At 36.0% G+C, this 24,412-nt stretch overlaps 1 protein-coding gene across 13 annotated transcripts in view; it reads right to left on the bottom strand.

The window, feature by feature from the left end:
• Erc2 (ELKS/RAB6-interacting/CAST family member 2) overlaps positions 1 to 24,412 on the bottom strand; it is a 1,000,708-nt gene that overhangs the window by 483,724 nt on the left and 492,572 nt on the right. For all 13 annotated transcript variants that reach the window (XR_010050129.1, XR_010050130.1, XM_063257298.1 and 10 more), the window contains 3 exons: positions 10,856 to 10,993; positions 4,414 to 4,554; positions 926 to 1,066 (listed from right to left, as the gene is read on the bottom strand). Coding sequence is in view for 11 of the 13 variants with exons in the window: in XM_063257298.1 (XP_063113368.1) it covers positions 926 to 1,066; positions 4,414 to 4,554; positions 10,856 to 10,993 (420 nt within the window). In the remaining 2 variants the exon portion in view is untranslated. The remainder of the gene's footprint in view (positions 1 to 925; positions 1,067 to 4,413; positions 4,555 to 10,855; positions 10,994 to 24,412) is intronic.

Consider the following 24,412-nt stretch of genomic DNA (forward strand, 5'->3'; position numbering starts at 1 on the left):
TACAGCCAGAGTAATTCATCTGCAGATGTGTGATTCTTTCACATACCTGACAATTCATGTCATTTATTTTCATAACTATACCTAATAAATACCCATCCTATTGTTTTAGAAATTATAGAAATTTTTGTATGATTTATTTGAGTTTATACTCTGAATCTCTTTTGAATAGGTTTAAAGTTTTCAAAGGGAAACAAAATGTTTAAACTCATGATCTTATGAGTTTTATGTGAACAATGAGTACAGACAACCAAACAACACAGGGAGTCAAAGGAACAATGCATGACTGGAAATGCACTCCACAACAATGTCCAGGTAAGAGAAAGCATTTGAATGCCACAATATAACCATCTTGCTTTCTTTTCCAAACCTTTCTAAATGGAACAAGCTTCCTTAAGATATTAAGGCCATTTTTTTGGTCAAATATAAATAGTTACTCTACAGATATGCTAGGAACTTGACTTTTTTTTTTTTTTTTTTGGTGAACTTCTAGATATTTAATTTTGCCAGAAAAACTTTTGCAAAGCTGTAATACAAATATTAACCTACTTCTGAGGCAGTAAAATGTTATATAAAAAAAATGGGGATTTCTGGATCCCGTGTTTTGTTGAAATAATTTTCATTTATTTATTTGATAGTTGAGATTTGCCCAGAGAGTAATGGCTGGTTTTTACAATATTTTTTTCATGTCTACTATTTTCATTTGTTTTTCAGTTTTTCTTTTCATAGGAAACCTAAAATAATTTTTCAGGTTCACAGCCAGATTTGATGTAGACCTCTTAGGATAAAGTTAAGAGTGTTTAATGAATTCTTTTTAACAGCAGAGAACAGGAAGATAAGAGTTTATTTCCTCTAAAAAATGTCTCTTCCTTCTCCTTTTTATAAATTTACTTAAAAATGAGCATTTCTTTTCTTAGACTTCACTTACCTTTTTTAACTGTGCTTCCAATTTGCTACATTCCTCTTTCTTTTGTTCAATGGCTATTTCTAGAGATTTTAATTTGGAATCTCTTTTCAGTCCTGCAGAGGCTAATGAAGATGCATGTTCTTTGAGGTCAATTAAACTAGACTGAAAGAAAAAGAATGCTAGTAAGTAAAACATTACAGTTTCTCTTAACAATGACTTCAATTTGAATACACTGATTCCATACACAGCAATAAAGTGCACATTAGACAGAGTGGGTAAATATAGTATTACTAAGGTAACAATAGTCAGCTCTGGTCAGGAAATTAAAATCGGCCAGCTTACAGAACCAAGAAGGATCTAATTGCTGCAGAATCAAATGTGACCAAATGGTGTGGTCAGTAAATATACTTTTTACAGCTCAAAGTCATGGTAAAAATGTAAGTCCCAGTGTAGTCTTTACATGTCACTGCTAAACAGGCACCATGAGCTTTCCATTTACATGTACTGAAGTCACGCCATGCAGGTGGGGAGACAATTATGACAGACAATATCTACTTAATGCTTTCCCACCAAGTGCAAGTCAAATATAAAAGGAACAGCCTAGTAAGTTTTTTCTTTACCCATTTCTATTTTTTAACTGAAAAATAACAACTACTGACTTTTCAAACACCTTCTAGAGAACCAAAGAGTATTTAAAATTGATAGTAAGTAGATTTTATGTTCTAGCCCCTTGTAATCTAGATTCAACATATAGAATGAATCTCTGCAACTCAGATTGAAGTTGGCTATATTCATTTAGTCATCAATCGTGTCCAGAAACTAAGGGCTTGCCGTAGAGACTGAACTGAAAAAACAAAAGAGATGAATATTTTTACAGATCACTGAATATAACTCACAAAGGTATTGTGGTTTATATTTAGATGTCTCCCCAAAGCATCAGGTGATCACAAATGAGGCACTAGGGAGGTGTCTGGATCAGGAGTTGCTATACTTATTGGTGTATTCATCCAGTGATGAATTTACAGTTAAATGTGATATTTGGAGGTGGGACCTGGTTAGAAGAGGTAGTCAGGGGGGTGTGGCCAGAAAGGGTATATCTCCAGTCCCAGCTCCTCCACTGACTCTCTGCTTTCTGGAGGCCATGAGATGAGTTGTTCTTTCACCACGCCCATGTGCCTTTATATTCTGCCTTGAGACAGCAGATTTTTAGGAATTTTGTCACAGTGAGAAAGTGACTAAGACAAAGGACAATAGTCACTACCGAATATGAAATGGGTAGCAACATTTAACTATGTTACTAAAATGTTTAGTTTCCACTCAAAGTCAGGCATTGTGTATGTCCTATTTTATCCACTTGTAGCACCTCAAAAGATATTAAACACATACTAATCTCTAATAAATACTTCACGTTGGACTGCTTCATGGACATTGGAAAGACCTTGATCATAATGGACATTATCACCCAGGAAGGTGCTCCCTAACAGACTGACATACCAGATGAGCTCTTCTTATTTTTCTGGTCAGGAAACAGACTGACATTACCTGAGTAATGTCAAAGACCTCCTAGCTATTAAAGGCAGACACAAGTCTTAAACTGAAGTCTACAGTTACAGTGCTCTTATCATATCACTTCCACAGAAATATAAATACTTTTAACCCAGTCATTTTGCCATCATGAAGTTTATTACTCCTTGCTAACTGCAACTCTATGTTGTTGGGATTGTGTGTGGCGGGGTCTATTTTTTTAAATAAATTTTAAGCTGCTGGTTGTGATGGCCAGTTTTATTCAACTTGACTAGGATACTGTCCTCAGTCATTAATTTGGGTGTCGTTGTAAGAGTATTTTGTAGACATGACTAAAATCCATAATAAGCTGACTTTACAGAGATTATCCTCAATATTCTGGGTAGGTCTGATCCTATCATTTGAAAGGCCATATGAGCAGAACACATAGGAGGAAGAATTCTGCCTGTATATTATATCATTGGCATCTGAAAGTTTTTAGCCTGCTTTTTATAATGGCCTACCCTTACATATTTTGGCCTTTCTTAACCTTTATACTGTATAAACCAGTTCCCTGCAATGAATTCCCTAATCTATTTATATGTCTTACTATGGTTCCATTTTCTTAGCAGAAGTCTCACACGCAGTTCATTGCCAAGTACATTACACAGGTGCAATAAATGTTTCTGGAAATGTCTAGAATCCACTCATTGTTGCGATTTTACAAAACTACTTTCATTTAATGCTCATGACCCACCATCATCAAGGTGTGTATTCAGCTGGAAGTGCAGCCACTGACTTTACAGTACAAAACCACAAATAACAGTTCTAAGGATATGAAGGATATGACATATGGATACAACACTTCTGAGCTTCCTTCTATTACATATACATTAGTTAAAAGTCAACCATGTCAGAATGAGTAGTGAAACAGTAGAAAGATGACTTAAATTCTTAATCTTTATATCAAAGAAACATTCTTCATGCTAAAAAAAAAAAACTAGTATAGCTTTGTATCTTAGTTTCCTCAAAACTCCTCTTATTCATCACCTTTCTTTGTTTGGATTCCCAAATGAGATCAGACTTTAATTTGTATAGAATTTTGAACATTCGAGGAATGAGATAACACCATAAGTCTGGAAATCAGAGGACCAGTCCAGCGGGGCTACACTGCTTGAACAGTCCTAAGGCAGAGCAACATTTCCTGCAGACAAAAATAATATAAAGGGGCCAGCTATAGACAATAACATGTATGGTAAGAGCTGTGGAGCATGGATAATGTGCATGACTGCGTCACACACATTCCACCAAAAGTATACTGGAGTAAAGAGAAGAGATTATAGGTAACCTCTAGAATATAGGGGGCATAATTCAAAACATTCTTTCCAGAAATCCAAGCAAGAAATATATTTGGAGTATTTAGTCATACTTTAAAAATACAAGCAGCATTTATCTTTTGTAATCACATTTGCTCTAGCATGAGAATATTGTTTTAAATTATGTACTGCAACATTAAAACAGAATTCCAGATGAGCAACCACACTTAGTCTATATCTCTGTAGTCATCACAGAGCCACATCTCTAAGCCTAGGGACACTGGTGAAGCTCAGACAAATGTAAGGGACACAACAACATTCCCTCATTCAAAGTGGAGCTATTGTTAATTATTATCAGTTCTGTTATGATGTCAAGCAAATGAGCATGAAATTTTTAAAAATATGGAATCTTCTAAGACATACAAGTGTGGAAAGGGATAAAGAAAAGTTTCAGGAAGCTAAACTGTGTACAATCAGCAGAGCAGAGAAGATATGCCAGAGGGCATTAGCAAAAATGGAATTTATAGGAAATAGTTTCCTTTGAACTGAAGAAGCTTTGCAAACAGAAGGTCAGCATGTTCCCCAAACCTTCACACAATCTTTTCAACTAAGTCTCTAGTTCCCAGCAGCTATGATAATGATAAATTCAGGAGGATTATCAACATGGAGCATTCGTTTGCTCAGACTCACTTCTTTCTCTGTCAGTTCAGCTTGTAAAGCATTGACCTTCTCTTTCAGGTCCTTGTTCTCTTTTCGGAAGGATTCTATCTCTTCTAGTCTTTCCCGATCATCTCTTTCCCGCTGTTCTTTCAAGCGTTCAATTATTCTCTCCTGTGAAGCATTCATCAAAGAAGAAGAGATGAGAATTCATCAATATCCATGCTAACATAAAAGGAAACAGGGCACTCTATCTAAAAATGTTCTATTGTAATCAACACACACAAGAAACTCAAATTTGTGTTTGTGGAAAGAACTGGCATACCACTAATTTATATAACAAATGTACATAATCATCTAGCTTTTGAGTCACTAATATAATTTCGTATCGCAGGTATCTTAATGATCAAGTGCTGAGGCTGTACTAGTTCATGGTGGAATCTGGCAAAATATACAGTCATTCTTGAAAAAAGGAGGTTCAGGTACCCAGATTAGACTTGCTGAAGCTTTGCGCAGGGAAGAGGAATTAGCAGAGGAAAAACTCTTGACACAGATCTCTTTGCTTGGTCTCCCCACCTACCATTAAAGAGCATTCTATGGTTTCTGAAGACTAATCTTTGGCTTGACAGAGAACTGAGGCAGTGTAGGACTTGGACTCAAAATGAGAACTTAAAATACAGTAAAGAATAAATCCATTGTATGTGGTTTTTCAAATGCATCTGGAGAAGTTTACTGTGTTTTTTCAATGGCTTCTTGCTATCCAATAGAGACTACAAAACACTGGTTTGGTCTGAGCAAAATTCAAACAGACCCTTCCTTTACTCACAGCTTACTGCATGCTAGGCAGTGTCCTTCTTCTCAGTCCTCCTAGTAACTTCAAGGGCAGAACCAGTGCTACTGGGCAGAATAGGAAGGTAAGGATGCCCACATCTGAGAAGGTTGCTATCTCATCCATAGTGACACATCGCATAAACAAAAGGCTCAGCATAGCATCTAGGGCTGTCTGACTCTAAGTCTTGCTCATGAAAACACACCACCACAAATGTACGTATGGACCCACTTATGGAACGTGAGGATCTGTCTTTAAATTCAGGCTGGGATAAAAATATTATACTAAAGATATGCTTTCCAAAACTGTGGAACTCGAATGATATCAAAGCAAGACCCTTTGGCAGCAGAGAAAGAAACATCCTAGCTAAGGAAGGTTTAAATTAAATTTCAAACTGTTTTTAAAATTAACCAGCACTTACCTAAACTTTCCTTCGGATGCCATTAAAAATTATTGATGCAAAGTATCTTGATTTTTTTTTCAAAGTATCTTGATTATTATCTTTTATATCTTTACAAGTCCACAATACAAGACAATGTAAAATATATATGACAAATACATAAAACAGTGTTAAATGTGAAAAGAAATTAGTTCAGTTGACATGATTTGAGAACCCCTGAGAAAGCAAATGTACTACCCCAATGATAGTAATTTATGTGTACAATACTTTTGAGGGGAAAATGTTACCAATACTACTTTCAAATTAAAAAACAAAACACTGCAAATTAAGTACATTACTACAGTAACGGAAGTAGAAACAGAATAAATGAGCCTATTAATTCTATATATTTATTTCTTCTTGATCCCAGTTATAGACCCACTTGACTTTGCCTATGACAAAGATGATGTAATCTGTGAAAGGAAGAACTGACCACAGTGCATGGTATGTCTCTCAAGGACTTTAAACAATTTCAGCAGCTGAATCTTTGCTATCACTTGCTGATACCACAGCCAGTCACCTGCCATTGGGCCTTCTCCACTTTGTCACTTCTACTATATGGCAGTTGGAGTAACAGTTCTAAACCCCAAACTGGTCTTGTCACCTCAATGCTTGGCAACCTTCCAGGAATCTTTCTGGAAAGATCACTGTATTTATCCCCCCACTTGGCCCTTTCACATGACTTCACTTCATGTCCCTCTTCCTAACCAGCGTTACAGAAGGGAGACTATCATTCCTTTAAAACTTGGGCCAGACACATTGTCTGGCATTCAACAGGCACTTAAACAGGCTGATGGAAAAAGAAGAACTCAATTAGGGATCATCCTAGCTTCAGAGGAAAGGTCATAAAATTAAGCATGTGCATTAACACCCAAAAGGTGTAAAAGTCACTTGGAAAGTAGGTCAATTTGTCCTAAGCCCTGGTATTACCAACTGGGCATCGATGACAAAGTTTTCAAGTCCTGTAACATTTTTAAATGTTATGGATGATTCAATACTATAAAATAATTCTGTCAATCACAAAACTAATTAAACTGTCAGCCACACAGGGCCAGATGTCAAAAACAAGCGTTAAAATGCCTTAATATGCCAAGATCTAGTTGATTAACAACTACCTTGCAAAAATTCCCACAATGTGTTCTTGTTTTAGACTTATTTGCATTGGCAAGGGTTCCTAATGCACTCAGCTGGCTCTGTGTAGGTCTAATCTACTGGAGCCTTATCACTAATGGGGCAATACATTGCAGTGGCTTCCAGTTCTGCTATCTGCCTTTTAAAACTGCTTATCTGCTAGGTGGCTACAGCAAGGCTTGGAAAGACCAGCTTCATAGATGCAGTGGGTCCCAGTTTTTGGGCTTCTGTGTGTCAAATCACAGAACTAAGTCATACTCACATTTTTCAGTATCTGAGATAGAACCCAGGGCCTCTTGGATGTTAGGCAAAGGCTCTGCCCTAAACTAAACCTCCAGGCTAAATTACTTTCAGTCTTAACTAACTGAGGCTTCATTTTATATATGCTCTCAAGAGTGGAACAAATTCTTAGAAATTAAAAGGATGAACACACTCCCCAGTATGCCATAATCCAAAGGAAACAGTGAATAGTACCTGACAGATTCTGTCCATCCAAAAAGACAGTGAATAACTAAATATATTTATGAATCCATTTTATTTTTCCACACCATGCCTCATACAGAGAGTTTGTTCAGTCCAATGTGTATAAAAGTGTAAAAAAGTAGAAACTTTATAGAAGTAGAAAAAGCATTTAAATATATATTATGAGACTGTTATAAGAATAGTGACCAAAAGATTTGAGTTTTAGTCTTGCTGTACCACTCATGAGCTGCATGGTCTTAGTCAAGGAACAGCTTAGGGTGTGGCTTCCAGAAACACTGGGGTTTACCCCAGTGTTAGTATCTGTCAGAAATGATTAAGGATACCCACCTATGTCTAGAAATGAAGTATGATGACATATATGTCCAAAATTTTCATTTATGAGCAAGTCATTCAACTTTATGAGCCTATTTCCCATTTTTAAAATGGAAATGTCTGAATTTAGTATGTCTCAAAGTATGGTTTTTTAACCATTTGTTCCCTAGCCATGCTTAAAAATCAGAGTCCCCTGGGACTCACACCAAAGCAACTAAATCAAAATCTCTAGAAAATGAAATCCAGGAAACATGATTTAAAGAAGCTTCTTAGGTAAAAAGATTATTTGGGCACCATTCAGCCCATGTCACTCTTAATCTTTAGTACTCACTGCAAAAAATATTTAAATCTTCTCTTCATCCTATGACAGAAAATCTTGCCAGTTCCTATTCAATGGTCTTATCTGTGCTCTTCAAATACAGTAACATTCTGTTTTTGGCACCTGTGGAAAATTCTCTCCTAATAACCTGTTCTGTGTTCAGTTAATTCTTCCTTTTTGCCAAAGGCTAAAACTAAGATGCAAACAGGATTTGGAAGGAACAGCTCACAGACCCACGCTGACCAATAGCTATTTTGTTTGGCTTGAGCATCATAATTTTTAAAAATCTGAACTTGGATGTTTTGAGACAGGTCAAAAAACTGCCAGCTTACGATGGCCACCAGCAGCCCTTCCTGTATTCCAGCAAACCCATTTCCTTCATTTTGGTTCCCTGCCTATTTCTTCTTGTCACCTATGATCTTGGATCTTTATTCACAGTACCTAAAACTCAAGATCAGAAAATGAATAAATCATTGTCAAGCTCATTCCAAAGAGGAAGACACTTAGGCGTCAGGCACATTTGGAAGAGAAGGTGCAGAGAAGCCTTGAGTGGAGGAGACAGGTCCCAGGTATCTCACCTTCAGGCAGTGAAGCCAGACTCCCACAAACCTCACTCAGTTTTCCTTCTTGGACACTTGCTCCGCCTCAAAGGAAGTACTGTACTTACATGAAAAGAGCAGTTTCAGATTTGGGAATTTCCTTGGGACTTAACTAGAATAACTGAAATCTTAATAGGGCTCAGAAAAAAAAGATAAAATCTTGCCCAAAATTCATGATATGAAAAATCATATTTACTTGGCAAATTTTAAGACTGAAATCAAGAACTAGGAATGAGCTGACATCATATCATCCAAAAATACAAAAGGGACACATATCTTAAAAATTTTTAAACCAACATCCCTCCTTCTAATTTATGAACAAAATTAATATGCAGAATTCTACATATAAATTCTTGAAAGTTGAACGAATATGCCTGAAAAGTTATCAAATACTCTTATGAATCGTCAAATAAAATCTTATAATTTAATATTAAATTTTCAACTATAGTTTAAAATAAACCATGAAGACTAACCATAGAATTACAAATCTTTTCTTAGCCTCAGTATTTTTAAGGCAGAATAGTCATTTGAAAGTAGACTGCACAATACAAATGGCTGGGGAGTTTGCTAAAAAGTATATATTCCCAGGCCCTACTGAGGGTCTGGATTTGATAACTATTCATGAGGCCCAAATTCTGAAGTTATAGCAGAAGAATCTTCTGTGTAATGCACTGACTTAGGGAAACTGTGGTCTATTTAATTTAATTGCCTCATTCACTAAAGGTGAAAATTGAGGCCCCAAATGGAAGACTTACTGGCCAGGATCACCTTGTTATAGCTGAGGTGGGACTGGTCTCTTTCCACTTGCCCTCATTACACCCCAGTTTTACAGACTGTCATAATAGAGAATACAGGAGACAACACTGTTACTATTATAAGACACCTGGAAGAAAAATATACACCCCTCATCAACCACAGTTGTGGAAAAGTACTGGAATATATTGCAGAATCAAAATGATTACAAACACAGAAAAAGAGCACAAAGGGGTTTACTCACATTTTAAAAGTTCAGATTTCTTTTGTTTATTTCAAGCTAAATTTGAAAATATTGTCAATAAACTGAGGTCTAAAAATTGCAGTGACACATTACATGTCCAACCCAAAAAGAGCTGTTTATCAAAATTCCTAAAGAACTTTACCTGTGCCACTCTTAGGCACTGGCTTTTGCACACTTGAAAGGGTTAGGGGCAAAAATACAATCACAATGAAATTTAGCTACAAAGATGATACCCATAATAAATGCTCAGAGAGCGAACTATTTCAGCCAGATGAAATGAGCAAGAAGCCATTTTAAAAGTTAATGTCATAATGATCTATTTGCCTAACAGATTTCATTAATTCTATCTTTTATTCAAAGTAATCTTTTTAATCATGAGAAGTAAAGTCTCATAATGGCTTCCTGCCCCCCAAAGACTAAAAGGCAATTTTTAAAACTCTTTTCTCACAAGGACCTGGGAGCTCTGCTACCCACCTCTCCCATCCTGCACTTGCTCTTCTTTCTGCCAATTACCTCCTCCTCCTCCTAGAAAGGCCCATGCCCACCTTGAACGTCCTTCAGTCCTTTCCTTCAGTGTTACCTACCTACCTGGTCTCCTACCTGGCCACTTCACATCAACAGTATTTGCATGTATTCCTGTTTTCCTTTTACTTGCAGAAGTTATTACCCTCTATATCTTATATATATCACTTTTTTTTTCTTGTCTGTCTTCCTCTTGCCCTCATTAAAATGTGAAATTTGTGAGAGGCAGAGTTTTTGCCCATTCTTTTCTCTGTTGTATCCTAGTGCTGGCAACAGCATCTATCACATGTGGTAGGAGTTCACCAGTAATATACAATATTCAGTGATCACTGCCAATGAAGATATTATGCACATTAGGCACTGAGGATGACAAATTAAAACACACATAGGAGATGCAGGTTGGGTTTGGAGTCTAGCAGAGAAGACCAATCAATGATCAAAAATCAAATACATAAACAATGAAGTATATGACAAGAGCTTTGGAAAATTTATGGGGTTCAAAACATAATTGGGTTTCTAGGAAGCACTGCTAAGAAAATTATTAATAAAATGAATTATGGAAATGAGCCAGCTCAGAAGGTAGGATAGAATCTGAGAGCCACATTTAGGATTTCAGTTTTTTAGAAGGACCAAGGGTGATATGATAAGATTTACATCATAAAAAACTCCCCTGGATGCAGTATATCAGCTTCATCGAAGAGGGCTGGAATGGAAGTGTGAGGCCCAAATGGCACTGATAGTAGTACTACAAACGGGGAAACAGGCATATTGAAAGGAACTTGGATCATCTTTCCTGGTCCTGTTTCCCTAAGTTCTGATTGCTTATTTCTGCACCCAAGCTCACCTTCTCTGACAGCGCCTCCTCTAATGTTGCCAGCGCAGTGTCTGTGTTGCTGGAATCCGTCTGCAAGGACTTCACTCTGTCTTTCAGATTGGTCAGCTGCTTGTCTTTATCCCTAAGTTGTTCTTGCAAATTTTCAATCTAAAAATAAAGATTGTATTTAAAGCACATTTTATTACATAGCCAGGGCCAATATTTCTTAAATGGATCTGTTTCTCTTTTTTGATCTGAAATTATGGACATTAATAACACTACAAGATTATACTTTTGACTTAGATTTAAGGACATTTTGATGAGACATTCACCCATTTAACTCAACTTTATATTTGAACAGCAACACAGATAAGATTATGTCCTTCTCATTCCATAAAGATTCAAGCCTCTTTAGACATACTAGCACTATTATTTCTATTTACTTTTACTCTTTTTAGCAGTCCTTTGGGTCTCAAGTTCTTAAACCTAACCTTAGTACAGTGAATCAGAGCAATGTTTACATAGGATTAGTTCATTCACTGAACAGGGATTGACAGGGTACCCATTCTGCACCAAGTACCATATCAGTATATACAGAGCCCATGTAGTTATTCACTCCATCTTTTATTCAGTATTAAACATAGTGATAGGCCTGATGTTGTCAAGTAGCTATTTCAAAGTAACCACATGAAAAGCCAAGTAGGTTATCACCAGCAGACCACTAATGGGAAGAACTTGTGATATAAGTCATATGTAACAACTACTAAAACACTCCATTTGGCAACTAAGTCATGTGTTGGCAACCAACCAGTCACTTTTATCCAGGATCTGCAGCCTAAAATAAACACACCAAATAGCCAATTACAATACCTGCCCAGGAACAGCAGCAGCAACAGCAATAAGAGCAACAGCAGCAGCAAGAATCATCTCCTGGGCAAGGCAACTACTATCTCTTATGTTTTTATTTTCCATTTTTAAAATGTGTATTTCATATTTGAGGGTTTTTTAAAAGCCCCACTATACAAACTGGTTATTCCTATTAAGGGTTTTTAAATGACATAGGGGGAAAAAGCAGTACAATTCTGAGATAAGTTTATGCAAAATATTTGTATTCTGTACCCAGCTTTCTCAGGGAATCATTCCAAATGTATGTTTTACAATATCTGACTCAAAAATTTTTTGATTACTTAATTTTTTAGCATGAATCTGGAATGGCAATAAAAATAATCGTGGTAGTAGAAGTAACAAGCAGTAGGCAGTGACAATGAAAGTTGTAGCAAGAGAAGCATCTCAACAGCTCTAAACGCAAAGGCAACAACTGTGGACTCAATCTTCAGAACAGGAGCTTGGTTAATGTTTTGAATGGTTACTATGGATATGGGTTAAAAGAGAGAATTTTTTTTCTTTCTCCTTCCTTTGATTCCCCCCAACCCACTTTCTTCCTTCTGTCTTACCTCACAGTCTTCCTTCCTGTTTTTTTTTTTTTCCTGCTTTGAGATAGACATCATGGAAACTCGGGTTTTAAGTCAAATAGTTAATCTTTTCCCTCATTTAAACATATGGTGTTCCCTACTATCCAGCGGCCATTGTAAAAATTCATTGCCTGCACCTCATGGAAAACTTAGGAACTCAAAAGCATCATCATCTTCAATCAAAACAAAAACGTTCTCCTTTCCATACTAGTCTTCATATGATTACACAACGCAGAAGGAAATATATGTGCCAATAAGAATATGGATGATTACAGTCAGAATGATAGGATTTACATGGAAAACAGCAGCTGCAAGGACCAAATGTGGAGACAGTGTGCATTACTACTTTGAATATGCCCATGTCCTTGGATATATTTCCATATACACACATGTGCAAATACATTGTGCTTCCAAGTGGAATAATTACACTTACCCTTACCATCTTAGGAGGCAGAACCCTGAGCAAGGAAACGGAGACATTCTTTTAAAGGCATCAGTACAGGGGCAGTGGTAACACCCATTTAAAGGGTGTTCGGTAGTGGAAATAGAAGCAAAAGGAATCCTGGCTGTCAGATTATGAGAGACAGCTTCAAGTAACCAGGGGGACTAAAGAGACTGAGGATCAGGAGTCCTCCTAATATCCACATAGGGTTGAGAGCAGGAGAAATGTAAGACGGTGTGGGCTGGGAACACAAAGGTAAAGTAAGTACCCCAAATCTAAGACCACAGCAGAAAAATCAGTGGTATCACAAGGAACACTAACAGATTTAAAAATAGACATGTATCAGTAGAGTTAAGGATGCACTACTTTATGAAATGCTGCACAAAAATAATCAAGAATCATTTTTAAGAGAGAGAAAAACAAGTTGCAGAACAGTGTTGAGAATGACTGCTTGAATTTTTTTTAAATCTATAAAAAGATAACATATACCTGAGTGAAAAATGATACGGAATTTTAATCTTTGAGAAAAGGTGTCTAAGAGGCAGGAGGTACAAGCAAGTTTCTGGTTTTCATGTTTGCATAGCTCTGTAATTTTTTGTTTGAATTTTTTTATCATATGGGTTTTATTATTGTTTTAATGTCAATCAGGGTTATCTGGCTAGTGAGATTAGGCAGTATTTTCATATCAAAATAATATTAAACATATGAGTACAAAAATAATTATACAACACAAGTACCTACACAAAACTAAATGGACAAGTTATTACTGTGCGTGGCTTCTTCCTCAAAGGTCCATGGTCTACTCTAGAAACTTGGTACTCCATGTGGAGATGTTGAGATACAGGAAAAGCTGTAAGGGGTGAGCCTAGAGGAAGGTGGTTAGGTCATGGGAGCACCACCCTCATGACAGGTGAATGCTATCCTGAAGGTGGGTAGGGTCTCACAGGACTAGATTATTTCTCCCAGGAGCATTTTGTTATAATAGAGCAAGTCTGGCCCTTCCTGAGTTCCTGGCTTCTTCTCTTAACATGTGATCTCTCACTCTTGCAAATGTTCCCACTGTGTAATGTCATCTGCCACACTGTGATGTAGCCACAATATTGGCACTAGAAACTGATAATGATACTATTCTGCACTTGGAGGTCCAAGAACTGTGAGCTAAATAAACTATATGACTATGTGATGTACCTAGTGTCAGATATTTTATACGACAACATAAAATAGAACAAGATACCAAGTTATCACCAATTACTGACTGTTCACACTTTTAAGCCATGACTGTTATAAACAGGTTTAAAATAAAGAGCAAAATAAAAGATAATTAATAAGAAACAAGGAGATAGGTCTGCTCTAAAAGGAAACCAAGTAAAAGATGGAGGAAAGGAAAAAGGAAGGGAAAGAAAGGTTGTGAAAAAAGGAATTATAATATGTCACATACATGTACCAACAACTCACAAGCAATGTAAACATTAAGTACTGCAAACATGTACTAAAAAATTCATATTTGAATATAATTGTGTACTGAATGGAAATGGTACAATTTTATGGGGAAAAGCAGAATATAAAATTATTATTAATTTTATGAAAAGAAAAAAGTCCTTGCACAGAATAAAAAAAATACATAAAATGAACACATCAAAATGTTTCATTTGGCAATGACATGATTATTTTACTTTTCTTCTTCATATTTCTTGCATCTGCCAACTTTTTTTTCTTGAACATAATAAAATACAATAAAAAGGTATTTTCAGTATTAAAACATGGAAATATTTTCAGTACAAAATATGGAAATGCTTCTTTAAATGAGATTTAAACAATAAACTCTATTTTTCTAAAAAAGGATTCATTGTTCAAGGAGCTATTAGCCCAAACAAAACTAAATTCTTAAACTTGAAATTTTAGGAGACTAGAGAGAATATAAAATTTTATCTTTAGAAAATTATTTTACAGCTTTTTGTGTTTTAAAATTGCTAAAATATATTCAAGAAAAGCTTTTGGGATCATTTTCTTCAAAGGGTAAAGTCATACAACATTCAAATTGTAGAAATTGGAGAAGCAAATAAAAAAACAGAGCTGGATATGGAGCCTCAGTGTGTAAAGTGAGAATTTTTTTTTAATTTTTTGCACACTGCAAAATGCAATTTATTTTAGCAATACAGTCAATTCACTTTCATTCTAATTACTAGAGACCAGCCTAAGTAAAATGGGCTAAACAATTATGCTATACTTATCACTGAACTGAGCTACTTTTTGGTCACAGCTGGGCAGACTCACAAGGAGCTAATACTAGTAGAGCTGTGCTTTACTGCTGAGGTGATAGTACATCCTGGAGAGCAGAGTACTGGGACAGGGGTAAGGCAGTGGAGAATGCATTCCCTGGAGATCACATAACAGCCCTAACTGTAAACTGGCATCTGAAGCTCTTGCCACCAAGTCTGCCTATGGTCTCTATGTTGCAGTCAGAATGATTTTTGGAGGGGATTCGTAAAATAGTAAAAATGACTAGAGAACCAGTCAGGAACCATTCAGAGGCCCAGACTGATGCTTAAGGTTTTGATGTAAATACTCTAGTATAAATACTGCTAAATACTGGACATTAAGGCTTATAAAAGAGACCCAGTTGTAACTGACAACTAGACATGATCACTAGCTGTCTTAGTTACTTTTCTCTTTGCTGGGACAAAATACCTGACACTCTTAAGTTAAAGGAAGAAAGGTTTATTTGATTTGCAGTTGATAGAGGTCTTAGTCATAGTTGGCTGGCTCTGAGGCAGAGTGGCAGATGGCAAAGAATAGTTCATAACAGCCAGAAGGTAACAAAATAAGCAAGGGACTTTAATAACATCTTTCTGTCCCTTTTATCTTATCCAGACTACTTAAAGTGGGTAACACTCACACCCTTAATTCTAGTGCCCTTGAGTCTAGCCTTATACCATGAATCAATTCCAGGGTTGCACACTCTAGATGCAGCCATCCCTGGAAAAGCCTTATCTATGACCACATGAGGTTTTGCGAGGGACAGCCGTGCAGAAGTCATAACGCTACCCTACAGTTAGTTCTACAGCCTTGACCTTGAAGTCACTGCATCATAGAGATACACTCATATTCCTAATAGCTCCATGACTCTGGGACAGGCATATCTAATAACCAGGACCTATGCAAGGCACAAATCCCAACTACAAAGGAGGCTGAAAAATCTTGGCATTTTTGTCTTCCATAGTGAAATGTCCTTCATAAAATTAGAAATAAATTCAGAGTCTAGGTGGCCCAAAAAAAAATCTCCAACAACTGGGGAGAGTGGTAGAGTTAGCTCTCAAATTAGCAGAACCCATTGTTCTAGAAAAATTACTCTACATTTGAGTCTCTATCTGTGAGAGTCTATCTATATGTGTGTTTGTCTGTCTGTCTGTCTCTGTGGTTTTGGCTTGTGTTTTGTTTTATTTTTGAGACAGGCTACATAGGTTCAGGCTAGCCTTGAACTTAGTATAAAGCCAAGACTGGCCTTGAACTCATGGTAATTCTCCTTCTTCAGCATCCCAAGAGCTAGGATTTCAGGTATACATCATTATGCCAGGCCTGTCAGTCTGTGTTCGTGTCTCTTTCTGTCCCTGTCTGTCTCTCTGTCTCGTCTCTGTCTATCTGTTTGTCTGTTCCTTTCTCTCTCTGTCTCTCTGTGTCTGTCTTTCTCCCTCTCTTATAAAACCATCAGTCATTTTTCCAAATATGCTCCATATAACTCTTTTTTACCAGCCTGTAATAACTTCAGAAACTGAGTGTTTCTACATCAGTATTCCAGAAGTGACCCAAGGACAAGGGCAGCATATAAGTGAGTGTGACAGTTACTGAACTCAGATGTTCCCTGTAGTAGTGACCCAAGGACTTGACCCCATGGGCAGCATAGAGGTGAGTGTGATGGTTATTGGACTCAGATGCTCCCTGTAGGCAGTCACATGTGCACAGTAGGACTACACATTGCTCCATGACAGATTGGAAATTTAAGAAAAGAAAAAGATTATTTAAGAAACAAGAATTTATAAGTCTCCTAATCTCTCACAATCCTTCAGAAATACCATTTGCAACATGTTAGGAATATTCACTCAGTGGAAAAGGCAAAGTTCATTTTTAGTACAGTGTCTGCTAAATCACAAATTTAGACACAAAGATTTATATCAACCTACTATATTAATCTCCTGCTGTTGAATAACAAAATACTACAAATATAAATGCTTTAAGTATAAATTTATTATTTCACAATTTGTAGATCAGAAGTCTGGTTAAGGCACAGTTGGTTTTCCAGCTTAAGATCCTGCAAAGCTAGTATTAAAGGGCTGGGGGAGGTGAGTTCTCACCCCAAATCTGGGGTCAACTGTCAAGCTCAGTCAGTGGCTTGGCGTCAACCAGGAGTGGTCCCTGGCTAGCTTTTGCTCTAAGTTTCTGGAACTTGCTTCTGTAAACTAAGTTTCCTTTCTTTTCTTTTTTTTTTTTCTTCTCTCACTCTGTTTCTCTCTTTCTTGTTGCTGTTATTGTTGATGCTATTTTGCTTTTTTAAAACATAACCTAGGCATTGAGGCACATATCGTGGTGAGGGTAGTCTGAGAATCCTGCTTACTATACTCTCATCTGTATGGAATAGAACTATGGTGGTATTTTAGATGCTTTAAGCAGAAGATACTGTAATATGTTATCTAAAACCAAGAGATATGTGACATTTTAACAAAATGTTTCTGACACAGCCCTTTTTAAGTAGCTAAAAGTAATATTTTAAAAACCGTTCACCTCCCAAAAAAGTTAAGAAGACTCCATACTCCATTTCCTAAACCAATCTCCATTCTCAAGCAACTCAATTTCCAGCATTAAGGCCTGGGACAGACGTTTGGGACATCTTTTATAACGAGGTATGTATATGTCCCCAACCAAAATAAAACTTCAAAACCTTGATTAATATGGCTATGTGATAATGATTATGATTATCATAATGATACTAGTCAGTATTTGTTAAGTGATTCTGACAAGGTAGACACTTTACAAAAACTTTTAAAAATGTTTTGTCTTGAGAGAATTAAGATCCACCTGCAGTTATATGAAATGATACAAAGATATAATATAAATATACTTTTACTTTGTTTCCTTTTAATGCTAACATCCAGTATAAGTGTAGCACAATATTACGACCAGTGAATCAATCCATTAACTTTACAGTTAATGACCCATTTTATATATTCTTGTGTGTATGCATGTATTTATGTGTTTTCACTAATCATTCACTGGATAAAGAACTTTGAAGTTGTTCCCACTTTGGGATGTTACACATTAGCTACCATGAACATTTATGTACAGGCTTTCTTCCTGTGAAAATAAGTTTTCATTTCTCTGGGATAAATGCCACCAGACTTCAATTTCTGGATCATATAGACTTTTTCATTTTTATTGTTGGGTAAGATATTATCAAACTGTTTTCTATACTTGATATAGTATTCTATATACCAACTCAGTACCAATGTGTGAATGATCTGGTTTCCCACTTTTAATGTGATTGTTGTCTTAGTTACTGTTATTGCTGAGACAAAATACCTAATACCCAAAGTGAAGGGAGTAAAAGTTTATTTTCAACTCATAGTTTGGGAATGTTTCAGTTCATGTTTGGCTGGCTCCAAGGCATGTTGGCATGAGAGAGGGGCATCATAGAGGGGAAATAGTTCATGGCAGCAAGATAGCATACAGCAAAAGACAAGGAACAACCAACACTCTTTCTGCACCTTACCTGATATCTAGGCTGCCTAACTTTAGGACAGGTAGTACTCACACCCAGGGTGGGACAGTCTTAATCCTAGCATCACACAATAAATAAATCCAACCATCACATTTTTTACCTCAGTATCACACACCCTAGATCAAGCTACCTTGGAAAAGCCCAATTTATAACCACATGAGGCATTTGGGGGACAACTAGATACAAGCTATAACAATAGCTTTTTAGCAATTCTGAAGATATGGTTTTACTTTTCAGTTCTATAATAGCCAATGATTTTTAATGTTTTCATGCATTATCTTTAATCTGTACATCATGCAGTAAAATATCTCTCCATGTTCTTAACATATTTTTATTTGGATTGTTGACTTTTAAGGATTCTTTATACATGCTAAATATGTCTGCTGTCAGATATACAATTTACAACTGTTTCCTTCAAATTTGTGGATTATGCTTTCATCTTAAAATAGAATTTTTCACAAAAAAGGATCAAATTTATCAATCTTTCTTTTATACATCATGCTTTTTATGTCAGTTTCAAAATTTAGTCCAGATCCTAAAGATTTTCTCCAGAAGTTTTACTATAGATCGATAGATTTATGTTTCATATTAAAGTCTATGATACGCAAGTAGTTTGTGCATAAACTATGAGGTTGAGATCAGCTTACATTTCTGCTGCCTGTAAATACGTAAGTACTCCTGCACCACTTGTGCTAAAAATCCTTTTCCATTGAAATGTTTTCCCTCAGTAAAAACTGGATAGGCATAACTGTGTGGTCATATTTCTCAGTTCTCTATTCTATTCCATTGGTCTATGTCTCTGAATCTCAAAGAATATTAGTATATTTACTAGAGTAAGACAAGAGCAGTAGAGTAATTCTTCCCACCTTATTTGTTTTCAAGATTGTTAAAATTATATTAGGATTCACATTACTTCATAAAAATATATTTACAATATGCTTTTCTATGTCCACAAAAACTTTGATGAAATTCACATAGGAATTAGATTAACTCAGCTCAGTTGCAGCAGAATTGACACTTTTATAAAGCTGAATTGTCTGATCTGTAAATACAACCTATATCTCCATTCTTAGGTCTTCTTTACTTATTCTCATTAATGTTTTATAACTTGTAACATTTCATTTTACTTGGAATAATTATAAATAGATCATTTTCCATTTTAGCTTCCACATATTCATTATTAGCACATCAAGCTACAGTTAAATTTTGTGTGATCTTGAAATCTTGATGAATTTATTTAATACTGCTAGGAGTTTCAAAGAGTTCATACAATTTAGGCACAAATAAATATAAAAAGTAAAAAGAGTGAAGAAAACCTTTGAATCTTTTATGACACCATCAAATAAATTAATATACATATTATGGAGCTTTAGCAGAAGCAGAGAAAGAGAAAAAGACAGAAGCTTGTCTAAACAGATGACAGAATACTTTCCAAATCTGAATAGCAAAAGAAGCATCAATCCCAAAGAATCTGAGCCAGAGTAAATTTGAGATTTCCATTAAGACACTATATAATCAAATTCTTCAAAGCTAAAGAACAAGAGAGAATTTTGATAGCAACAGACATGCAATTTATCACATTTACAAGAATTTAACACTTTAAGAATTTAGGGAACCTTGCAAGCCACAAGAGAGTAGGCAAATTATCTTCAAAGTACTGGAAAAAGGGGGGGGGGCTGCAAACCAAGAAAACTATATGTAACAAAACTGTCATTCAGAATGAAGGAGAAAGATAACCTTTTCAGACAAACAAAAGTTCTTGGAGATTATCATGCCATTTAACTTAAAAGAAATGCTAAAAGCAAGTTTTCAAATTGAAATGAAAAGATGTTGAAAACATAAAACTCATTATGAAGGCAAGAATATAGTCAAGGACAGAGTGCTTTTGGTACTGTAATGGTGATATTTAAATATTTAAGCTTTTCAATCTAATATAAGAATTAAAGACGTAAGTATTAAAAATAATTATAGATACAATATTGTTAAAGAAGCACAATGTATAAAAGATGTCAACTATACTTGCTCTTGCATGCCTGCCATTGGAAGACTTGCCTTCCATGGTCAGAAAGCTTAACCAGGGAGAAACAGCCATACCTGCCCCAGTGCACCTACAACCATCTGGAAGGTTGTTTCCCTCAAGTACCAGTAAGGGCAGGGAGAAACAGCCAGACCAGTCCCTGCATGTATGCTGCTTTCAGTAATCTTATTTCCCCCAGTTAACCAGTGTGGACAGGGACAAACAGTCAGATGCATCCCATGTACCTGCAGACCCCTGGAGATGCCTGCTTCCTCTGGGCAGCCAGCATGGAATGGGAGAATCACACAAATATTCCCCTGTGCAACATCAGGGAGTCCTCATGTAGCTATGCAGGTTGAGAGAAGCAATAACCCAGCCACTATGTGCCCATGGCCACCAGGGACACCTCAGTGTAGCCACATGGGTTTGGAGAAGCTCACCCTATGGATATGGAGAAACTTGCCCCACACCTCACTGCCTTTCGGGGAACCTGGAGTCAAAGAAACCCAGCTACCTGGCAGATTCCCCTATACTGTGGAGGGACAGCCAATGTAGGAAGTGCCTGGGACCCTATAACCAGCTTGTTAGGAGAAACACAGGCAAATGCTAAGATAAAGGAGCATAAGGCAATCTCAGACTTGCAGCCTACACAGAACAAATCTGGAAGATATAGATAAGGAAGAAAATGGAAGTCACACACCTGAAATCTCTGAAAGGATAGCAACTGAAGTAAAGAAAAAAACCTGATGAGGCTGTAAAAGTAATCAAATAAAAAATACTATCTCAGGTAAAAGAAATCAGAAACATAATGAAAGAATTGCTGAGCGTATCTAAAGACATAGATTAAAAAAAAGAGGAGCATAGGAAAATGATGGAAACCATATTGTTCAAATGAACAATATAGCAAGGGATTAAAATGAATGAAACAGATTCAGAGAGATACCAGGAAATTAAAAACTCCATCCAAAACCACTTGAAAGAGACTCAAGATAAACTTTAAAACTTTAAAGACAAGATTGCATATAGCAAAAGTGAAAGAACACATCTCTTAAAAATAACAAGAAACCAGGGATAACAATTCAATGACTGCAACATGATGCAATGAAAAATAACTTAAGAATGACAGGTACCAGCAAAAAAGCAGGGGCCACCACAAATTACATAAAAAGACTTTATTTTCAGAAGTAATAGCAGAGAACTTCACAAACATGGGGAAGATCTGGCATAAAGATATGTGAGGCATTTAGAACTCCAAAAAGCCATGCTCAAAATAAATCTACACCCAGAAATTCAACAAAAGAACAGAATATTAAAAGTTAACAGATTAAAAAAAGATAACTATAATGGAAAACCCATCAGAATCATGGCAGACTTCTCAACACAAACAATCAATTTAAGATCTTGGAGTGAAGTTTCAAACCTGAAAGAAAACAACTTCCAATCCAGATAGATATACCCTGCAAAACTATCTTTCACAACTGATGTAAAAGATATTTCCATAATAAAGAACAACTGAAGGAATTTACTACCATCAAACCAACCCTTCAAAGAGCACTGAAAGATATTCTAGAGAAATAAAAATGACTATAGTTTCAGGAATAGTAGCAGAGATGGACTGGCAAACATGGAAGGCAACTGAACAGAGGGGAAAAGTGGGGGACCAGCATCAAGAGGATAGCATGGAGGAGATGAGCCAATGCATGCCAGTTGTAAGGATTAATGTAGATGGCCTCAATTTACAAATAAAAAGAAACACAGGTACAGTGGATCAACAAACAAGATCCTTCAATATGCTGTATACAAGAAACACACTTCACTCATAAGGAAATTCACACAAGGAAAACAATGTTCCATGTGACAAGAACCCAGAAGAAAGTAGGGGTAGTTTGCCCATCAACTGCAGAATGGATAAGAAAGACATGATATTTTCATACAATGGAAAGCTACCCAGCTATAAAGTAGGATAATCTCAAGGATCTTGTAGGTGAATGGATGCAACTTGAGATCATGCTCATGGGTGAAATGGTTTGGACTCATATGGGTGAACACTGTGTTATCTCCTAGCATAAAAACCTGAAGGAGTTAATGAGATCCAAAATGTACAATAGATATTATGAAAGTGACAGAGGAGGAAATGTATCAAAAGGAAAGTTGTAACCATTGTTAATTTCCTATTTTCTTGTGTTGAATCCCTGTATTGTTTTTATAGATTTATTAGGTTTGGTTTTATTCTGCCTTGTTCTGTTTGATTTTACCATGTCGGTTGGTATGGGCAGCTATTTTGAATAAAACAATGGACATTATGATACCCATTGTTGATTTGCTATTATCTTGTTTTGAAGTCCTGTAATGCTTTCATTCTTTTGTTTTCTTTGGTTTTAACCTGTTTTGTTTTGCTTGATTCTATGATGTCTGATAGTATGGACAGCTATTTTGAAGAAACAAAAAGACATTATGGTACCCACTGTTGATTTCCTATTATCTTATATTGAAGTCCTGTATCACTTCCATTGTTCCTTTTTGATTAGCTTAATTCTGTTTTGTTTGATTTTATTCTTTTTTATTAAATTTTATTTAAAGAAAGACTAAACAAAACAGAAAATGGGTAGAAATAATACATACTTCCAAAGAAAAAAATAAACAGTAAGAAATCACTAGTTGATGATTACAGATTGTTCTCTTAACAAATAGTTATTTAAGATACTAAAGTGGAACATACAAAGTGGGGATTCAAATAGTTATTTAAGATACTAAAGTGGAACATATAAAGTGGGGATTCAAATAGTGAGACTGCAACCAGTTCTGTTCAACTATCCATCAAAAACTTAGAAATATGGTTATCAATCCTATATACTTAAACATACACGCAGTTATTGATCTCTTCAATTATGTTGAGATTGAACAAACCCAAGCATGCTAGTATCACTCTGAACAAAGAATAGTACTACTGCCTGGTTTCACATTATGACACTCCAGGATCAGCACTGGGTACTTAAGTGTCTCTTTTTCTTCGAAATATCTGTTCATTTCATCACGTGTCATAAGATCAGTTCTCATAAACTGTTTATAGATTCTACACATGCATGAGTCTTAACATGTATTTCTATCCTTTCTATATTAGAGGGAGAAACAAAACAAAGCAAGACAAAATAAAACACATTCCTATAAACACATGAAATGAAAAAGACATATAAGACCATTGTACAAGGAGTTCTACCATAGTTCCTGTGTTGTCTCGTTGTATTCAATAGAATTGGCTATATCATCAGATATAGTATAATTGAATATATCAGTACATAACAGTATTAATAAAAACACAACTTTGTATATAGTATGAAACTTCAAAAGCACACGGTTATCAAACCAGAATGTGTATTGTAGAGTCTTTTCATCTTCAGTGTAGTTGCCTATACTCTCAGACTTGATACTATCAATCATATCAGTTTTGAATAAAATCTATTGATACCAAACAGCAATCAAACAAACCAGATTAAGTCATACAGGGTTCTAGATTAAGATAATAGGAAATTAAAGATGATTACCCTGCTATATCCTGATGTTTTTGGGATAGCAGTCTGTGCCTTCAAAAGTAATGCAAGTAGACAACTGGGACAGAACAAAGTCTATCAAAAAAAAGAATAAAACCTATCTAAGTAAAGTGGTGTGAGTAATGTGGGTTTTAAATCCTGATACACTATTAACAATATCTTCTGCCATCTTTTTTAAGACTCTTTCTCCCCTTTCACTTTCCCAGGGTACACTGTGCATTTTTGGGTCTCACCAAGACCCTTGGTTTTAAATTGGGGTGGTGGGGGGGAGCCTGCTATTTACCTAAGTGGTTCTGAACCTTCTCTCTTCTGGACTTGATCTCTAATTGTATTCCTTT

Source organism: Cavia porcellus, unplaced genomic scaffold (genome assembly GCF_034190915.1).
Source record: "Cavia porcellus strain 051 isolate PalLab524CR breed Dunkin Hartley unplaced genomic scaffold, mCavPor4.1 scaffold_10, whole genome shotgun sequence".
Taxonomy (NCBI): Eukaryota; Metazoa; Chordata; class Mammalia; order Rodentia; family Caviidae; genus Cavia; species Cavia porcellus.